General features: G+C 40.2%; 1 protein-coding gene across 6 annotated transcripts in view; it reads right to left on the bottom strand.

Moving 5' to 3' along the window:
* Positions 1-1,322: 1,322 nt before the first annotated feature.
* The window catches only part of LOC141752359 (serine/threonine-protein kinase DCLK1-like), a 60,641-nt gene continuing 53,928 nt past the window's right edge, over positions 1,323-8,035 (bottom strand). For 4 of the 6 annotated variants that reach the window (XM_074610214.1, XM_074610216.1, XM_074610215.1 and 1 more), the window contains 6 exons: positions 6,961-7,094; positions 6,231-6,308; positions 5,995-6,091; positions 5,802-5,882; positions 5,586-5,699; positions 1,323-3,749 (listed from right to left, as the gene is read on the bottom strand). In XM_074610214.1, coding sequence (XP_074466315.1) covers positions 3,462-3,749; positions 5,586-5,699; positions 5,802-5,882; positions 5,995-6,091; positions 6,231-6,308; positions 6,961-7,094 — 792 coding nt within the window. In that variant the 3' untranslated portion in view covers positions 1,323-3,461. Of the gene's footprint in view, positions 3,750-5,286; positions 5,361-5,585; positions 5,700-5,801; positions 5,883-5,994; positions 6,092-6,230; positions 6,309-6,960; positions 7,095-8,035 lie in introns of all 6 variants that reach the window. The other 2 variants (XM_074610217.1, XM_074610218.1) reach the window with 1 other exon arrangement.

The raw sequence follows: 8,035 nt of genomic DNA, 5'->3' as shown, positions 1-8,035 counted from the left end.
ATGATACCAGTTACTTTAAAACTGAGCCTGCGACAACCTCTGAAAGATCGATTGCTTTAATGCATTAAAGAAATTAGTGGCATTAAAACAAGTGTAAAACAGCGTTATTTAACCTCCTTTGCGACAAGCTAGTATGACGCGGTTGGTACCAATGGATTCCTGAGGTTTTCTCGTTTCATTTGATACCAGTATCTTCAATCTAGCTTTAAAACTGAGTCACTGTATTAATACATTACAGCGCCCTCTTTCTCATAGGCTGCTTTTTTTTTTAAGATTGTGTCTCGTGAGGCACGCCTTGTACTCGGGGCTTCAGCCCCAGTTAGCCCGTGCATAAAGGCCCCATTGAGTAGCCAGTGTGTTAAATGTAAGCTATTGAAAGTGAAAGTATTGAATTGGACCAAAGATTATTAAAATGTAACGCATGAATTTCATGTCACATTCAGGGGCCTCACAAAATATTTCCGAGGGTCGCCAATGGCCCGCAGGCCGCACTTTGAGAAACTATGTTCTAGATTTGAGAAGATTTGAGAAGTGCAACATTTGAGGAAGCTGAAAGTTTAGAAAGGTGGACATTTTTTTCTGGAGGCAGAGACACTTTACAGCTACCAAAGTGTCACAGACAGTGCTCACTTGGTGTCCCTGCAGGTAAGAATAGAAATAAAGTGTCATGGTCTGAGGATATAGCTGGCAAGATCATAGGGGAAGCACGGAGGCAGCTGTCTGACCGCGAAGCACACAATGAAAAGTTCCTTATATTCTTTTTTCATTAAACTTGCAGGCTTTCATCTGGAAGGGAATAGTACATCCGGGGAAAACAACATTTTTATTATGTTGTTTATATTTTTAATGCCATGTGCGACTTCTCAAACATTACCTGTCCCGCTTTTAACTATATGAAGTATTTTATTACTGTATGTCTGATTTTTTTATGCAACTGTGGAGAAGCCAAAATCAATTTCCAAGAATAATTAGGTCTGAGAAAGTTTTCTCTTTCATAGCACCTGTGCGCTGAGCACCTGCCCTGTCAAGTACAGAAAATGTAGGATCCCACGTCTTTGGCTTCAACTGTTGTGGGATTCATAACTACAAATATCAAGTACCCCTCTAGTCAAGTGCCACCTCTGCAGATAACAGTTAACAATAGCCAAACCTAGTGGGAGGGTGTGAATATGTTTGACAGGACAAATTTCCAATTAAATAAATCTGTATGCAGCAAACTCAGAGATTGTGGATCCTTGGTGGTCCATCGCCACAGGAATTGTGTATTGCATGCCTGTTTTAAACTTTTAAACACATCAAAGCTCTACAAAAGAAACAGACAATTTGTTTTTGAAACATATTTTAATTATTACTATTATTATTGATAGACTATTGTTGAACAGAGGTACAGGTATTGGTATTGCAACAGATTGTAATACTGTGGTGCAGCTGTGAGAGCACTTTGGTAAACCACATGTGCCGGAGAGAGTGGATTTCAACAGCACGACGAATTCATATTGATCTGGTCAATATGGCGGCACATCTACTGTGTGTAATGATGAGGATAAATACAGACAAGTGTGACGACTGCAGGGAGATCATCTATAAAAAAACAAAAAAATTTAAAAAAGGATATCGCTCGGCACTATTCTAACTCCTCTCTGTTATCTCATTTCAGTTACTGGAAATACCCTTTACCGGTTGCTTTTGCAAAGGAAGTGACATCATTCCCAGTGTCTGACTAGAAGCAAAGATGGTGGTCTCTTCTGCTCTAGATTTGTCTGTATACAGCCAACCAGGTGGGTCGAAATGTATGTTTCATTTTGACCTGATGATCTCTTCTAGGTTATTTTTTTCTTTGCTGACTGACTGATACACATGTATTTTTTTTTTTTTTAGTTTTCATAGACTCAGTACTAGTAAAGAAATATACTGTATTGTGAACTATCAAAATAAATGAAATTATGTTATTTACATAACATAAAAACGATACTTCATCACGGAACCGTTTTTTTTTTATATATATATATCTGTATATATATATATAAGAATAGGCTACTGTATGTCTGTCATGCTTTCATCTGAATAAATGAAGCCATGAATGAGGTTGTACAGAGCTGAAATAAATCCTCTTCCATCCTTTTAACTGTACTGCTCTCCAAGAGTGCTGCTGGTTCTTCGGCATCCATTCTTTCTCTGTTTGACTGCACCTAAGACTGCAGTACTTTGTGCAAATAGGCAGCCCTCATAAACGGCTAATTATATAATTTTACCACCTAAAACATTTCTCCAAACCCGTACAAGTGGTACACCTTAGGCTGCAACAATTATACCTTTCTTTACTGCTGGAATATGTGGATGAAATATGCCTTTAAGTGTTGGAAAAAAATATGTAAACAAGGCTTCATATGTGTACATGAGTATCACAAAATATCAAGATTAATATGATATCAATTCAGAATGATTAGTGAAACTGTGCGCATTGAGGAAAAAACGTTGAGTTTGCTACACAAGCACCCGAATGCTGCTGAATTTGGCGTTATCAAGATGTCGTGAACGAAGCAGTTGACAAATTACAAAGAGGGATCAAATGCACCATTATTTTCTTAATAGCAGTCTGTGTAAAATGTAAACTGTAATACTGCAATCCAACATTACAGGAAGGCAACGCCAATACTGTGTGGAGCACAGAATTATAGCACAAGTGCTGTCTTTGAGCTGTCGTTTATCGTTTTCTATGAACACTGTATTTAACACATTTGTGAGAAAAACTCTTGTTTTCCCAATACGGTAGCCTGCTTCAACATTTCTGAGCTCTACCTCTACACACTTTTCAGTTATTTTTGTTCCACCAAAATCCTAGGACAAGCCAACAAAAACGTATCCTTTGTGAAAAAGCAAATACATATAAAAAATGCAGTGAATAAAGAATTCATAAATAAGGTTCAATAAAACATGAACATTGGTCCATATTCTCATATTGCCTTGTAGAGCTGCTCCACCATTAGGAAGTTTCCATGTTGAGCCCGGATCATCACTGAAGGGTAAGTCGCCCTTTCTCGCTCCTTGAGCTCTGCAACATGTGCTCAGATGAGAGAACGTTAAAAATAAATAAAAAAGTCTTTCGCCTCGTTCCTTTTCCCTCTTCCTTGTGATCTATGTTTCTTGTTGCCTCTTTAGTCTTTCTCCCAACCTCTCTACCCTCTTTTTCCTTCTATCTGATCAACCTCTCCTCGGGGTTTGGAAAGATATATTAAGGGGAGCTAAAAGTTCTCTGGTTTTTTTTGTTTTTCCATCCAAAGTTTTCCCCGTTCACCCCCAGCCTTCGATAAGAGACTGCGGGGAAGCTGACGTCTCCTCTTCCTCCTCCTCCATATAGCGGGAGGAGCTGGATGAGGATGTTCCCTCCTCGCTTCTTCCTCCTCCTCCTCCTCCTCCTCCTCCACCACCTTCTCCTCCTCCTCCTCCCCTCCGCCTCCTCTCTAGAAGGGCGAGTCGGGGGAGTATACGATACTGGCTGAGTTGATGGAGATGTCATCAGAGTCAGATGGGAGGCTGGGGTTCGGGGAAGGGTCAGAGCAAGTGTCAGGGGTCAGAGAGGGAGGGGCTGTGGACAGGCCAGGGAGGCAACTGGGAGGCTCCGCCCGTCGTTTTTTTGTTGTTGATGTTGTTACTGTCGTCACCGTCGGCATCATCTGCAAAGGCAGTAGCTTCACATCCGGGTGGCGTCCTCGTCTGAGAACCTGCCCCTCCTTATCAAGAGAGGTGGCCTGAATGACGGAGAAACAGGAGAACATTATGATTTGATCCTTCTCAGTAGCACTGTAATCCAGTATGGAGGACCAGGAGAGCCTTGCACATGTTCGTTAAGTTATTAATTGACATTTAATTGGACAGTCAGAAGAGGGATTAACAAAAGCAGAACTAGTAAATTAATAAAAGGGATCTATAAAAAACTAAATCAATTTAAATATATTTATCAATACCAAAATGAAAAGTTTTGATTCAACATCACAGTTCTTAAATTATCTTTAATTAGCATTTTCAGCTAGATTAACACATTGAATTGTTGTGTTCATTTGTTATTAAGGCTGTCAAAGTTAACGTGATAATAACGCGCTAACGCAAATTGGTTTTAATGCCACTAATTTCTTTAATGCATTAACGCAATCGATCTTTCAGAGGTTGTATCGGGCTCAATTTTAAAGCTACTGGTATCATATGAAACTAAAAAATGTAAGGAATCCGTTGCTGTCAAGTCATACTAGCTTGTCGCGAAGGAGGTTAAATAACGCTCCAAACTTGTGCTAAATTTTGGCGAGGAGAAACTGTCATGGCCATTTTCAAAGGGGTCCCTTGACCTCTGACCTCAAGATATGTGAATGAAAATGGGTTCTATGGGTACCCACGAGTCTCCCCTTTACAGACATGCTCACTTTATGATAATCACATGCAGTTTTTGTCATAATCAAGTCAGCACACTGACAGCTGTTGTTGCCTGTTGGGCTTGAGTTTGCCATGTTATGACTTGAGCATATTTTTTAATGCATAAAAAAATATGTGTGGTTAATTTGCGATTAATTGCGATTAGATATTTTAATCGATTGACAGCCCTAGTTCTGAATTTTTTCAAGTCTTTTATTAATTCCTCTTGCCTGCGTCCAATCACTGTAAATATCAATCAGTCAAACTGTAAACCTTTATAATTGTGAACCTCTAGGTCCTCCATAAATCAATGGTGGATAAAGTCACACAACAGGAGTTGGGCAATGGGAGCTGAAGAGCAAGCTCAGGTATTAGAGGCAGCCAGGTAGGGAGCATGACATCCATCAAGAAAATCACTAAAATTGACTGTGACAAGCAGGGAACAGGGTTATTTCTTTGGAAGGCAGCATTCACAAAGAAATTGTGTGAACAGAAAGTGACTGCAGCATCCGTTTGTTTACTTTGTTGAAGATAGATTGTTGAAGGTAATTTTAAGGAAAACTTGCACTTCCTTATTCACATACCCAGAAATCCAGGAGACAACATAGAGGACGAGGCTTTAGCAAGACACAGACGACAACGATGCATGTGCTGCAAGAAATCGGTGTTTACAGCGAGCGAGGGATGAAATAAAAGGGGCAAAAAGCCAAGCACAAAAACCACAGAGCAGGGACGACATGAAGCTGTCAAAGCAGCACAGCAGCAGCAGCCAGTCAGCTGCATGCAGGGAGGAGGGAGGCAACACTTTAAGAGACACTATTTTGTTGTGATTTCTCGCTGGGACCATCTACCCAGTTGTGTCTCTATGGAAACCTGGCGTACCTTATCCAGTACATGGCCGGGTGCTGGTAGAAATCCAACGACCCAGATCTCTGCATAGAAAAGCTGTCATCCAGCTGGATACAAGGAGAAACCAGCACAATCAATCTAAACACCAGTTCACTTGAAAACAGAACTTCACTCAGAAAGTCGTATCCGTCTTTTAGAGGCAGAACAATTTAAAAGAAAGTTGCAGAAAACAGTAGACCTCTGTATAAACCAATTCAACTTTAGATGAACCTAACAATCTGTCAGACCAGTTGCTTTATGGGTACTGTAGTTTTTTAGTAGTGGTGACTTACAGAAATGACCGATACTCCTGCAGTGGTGTCGTTGCCCTTCGGACTGGTGTTGAAGTGCTTCTTTATCTTCCCTGCTACCGACAACTGGTGATCGTTCTCACATAGACCCTCATCCTGTATCGAGCAAAGCGAGAGGAGAGGAAAAAAAAAAATCAGCGCTTATGGGAAAATATTGTGCGACTCAATAGTTGTAAGCTCCATTAACGCTGTACTTACAGTGACCCAAGGGTGCTCTAGCACCTGGAGTGCAGTGTATCTCTGATCCACCTCCACCTCCAGCATGGATCGAATCAGCTCCTTCAGCAGTGAACAAACATTGGTGAGTCAAGACAATTTTCTCCGACGTGTGGATTTGTTCACACACACACACACACAAACAGATCATGCCCTTACTAACATGGATATTCACCTTGGCTGTCTCTGACACGTTGTCCCAGTACGGTAGAGGAAATTCAAGCTGTCCCATTAGTATCTGATCAAAAAGCACTTCCTGATCGTCACTGCTACTGCAAACAAAACATTTCCACGTATATATACTGTAAATAAAATATTGCTCTGATTAACGTTGTTCACAGGAGTAAAGATGCCAGATGTGACATGCGAGTAAAAGTGATATAGGAATTTCACTTGGTGGTGATAGCTTACCCTCTAAAAGGTGGGAAACCACATAGCAGGATGTAGGTGATGACTCCAGCTGCCCAGATGTCCACCTTAAGGCCATACCTGCACAAAGACAAACATATATAATGAATTCAAGGCAAAGATAAAGAAAAAGAAGGAAACATGCAGAGCAGCATTGTTCTTTTTTTTTTTTTTTTTTATATGCAAGAATGAATGAATTAATGTGTGTCCTCTGATTTGTCCCTGTATCCTCAACTTTGCTTTATTCCGGCCATCGATGATCGATTCCGACACACAGGGCACCCTTTAGTGCCAGTATGAGACGCACCAGGCTTTCCATTAACTACAGTGTAAACACATCCGTGTCAATAGTAAACGCTCAGGGAAAGTGCTGTGGTGACGCAGTTTAAAGAGCAAAAGACACACACAGGGCGGGCGGGACGGGGGGTGGATGGGTCCAACAAATACAAGGCTTTTCACTTTCCTGTTACAGCTGTTCGTTCGTGTCCCGTGTTCACAACGTTCAGTGTCATTTTCACTGTACAAACGTAGTAATTTTAAGCCCAACCATGTAGTTTGTTCCTAAACCTAACTATAGTGATTTTATTGCCTGAATCTAAGCAAGTGTTTTTGTGTATTTCACAACATCAAGTATGCGTTTACTGCAACCGAAATGCGACGCCGAGAGGTCTGACAAAGTGTCAGTATGTGACAAGTTGGGATGAGAACGCGTTGCTGTTACTGATGCTCTTACCCTGTTTCTGCGATGATTTCAGGTGCTACATATGTCGGAGTCCCGCAGACAGTGTGGAGGGGGCCGTCCACCACAGTCGCCAAACCAAAGTCTCCCAGTTTCAGGCTTTTGCTGCCGTCCCCATGCTCATACACCTAAGCACATAAAAAGAATACATACACAACAAATGCTATTAAAAATAAGATCTTAAAGTTTTTTATGTGATTAGAGCATCTTTCAAAATATTCAGTTTTTGTTTGTATTGTCAGTGTACCCGGATCAAATCAATGGGGGGGTTAGCGATGTGCATTGCTGTCTGCTACAGTGTCACTAAGGGGCACCAAAGTCTAGTATGTAAGTATGCTATTAGTATACTACTTTTAAACTTAAAATAAGAGAGATGTACTTATCAGAGATAAACTTAACAAAATTATACTTAAGTATACTTAGTATACAGAAAAGTCCAAGTGTACTATACAAGTATACAGAAAAGTCCAGGTATACTTGGCTTATACTGAAAAGTAAACAGAGTATATTTGGTTAAGTACTATAAGTTTACTTAAGAAAACGTACAGGTATAATTGCAGTAAGTGGGCTATAAGTATATAACTAGTGAACTAACAGTATACCTATAAGTTCACCTTTAGTATAGTTCATATTATAGTTGCTGTACAAAATACAACTTGGATTTAAACTACTTGTATACTCAAAGTTCACTACAAGTACATTGATATTAGTATCCTTATTACAAGTTACAAGTTTACATCATAAAATAAATTTGAAGTATACTTCTTTTGTGTAAGGGTGGTAAAGAGGTAGTTCAATGTACTATACATGTTTCTGTATGTAATAGAGGGGTGGCCTAAATTATAGTAGCACCTTATAATATAGTATGACTAGGAATAAACTATGACCTTAAAGCTGCTATACATATTTTAATATTAACAGCTGGTCCGACATTTCAGCGTCTTTCAACTCATTGTTTTGGTTTTATGGGTAAGGAGTGACTCTGGGTGGTAGACTCTAGGTGGTAGACGGGGAAAAGGAGGGGATGAAGAGCAGCAGTCAATGGAAGAGGATGAGAAGCCAACCAGGA

Source organism: Sebastes fasciatus, chromosome 16 (assembly GCF_043250625.1).
Source record: "Sebastes fasciatus isolate fSebFas1 chromosome 16, fSebFas1.pri, whole genome shotgun sequence".
Classification (NCBI taxonomy): domain Eukaryota; kingdom Metazoa; phylum Chordata; class Actinopteri; order Perciformes; family Sebastidae; genus Sebastes; species Sebastes fasciatus.
Note: the sequence above shows the minus strand (reverse complement) of the source record. Positions and strands in the feature narration are given on the sequence as shown.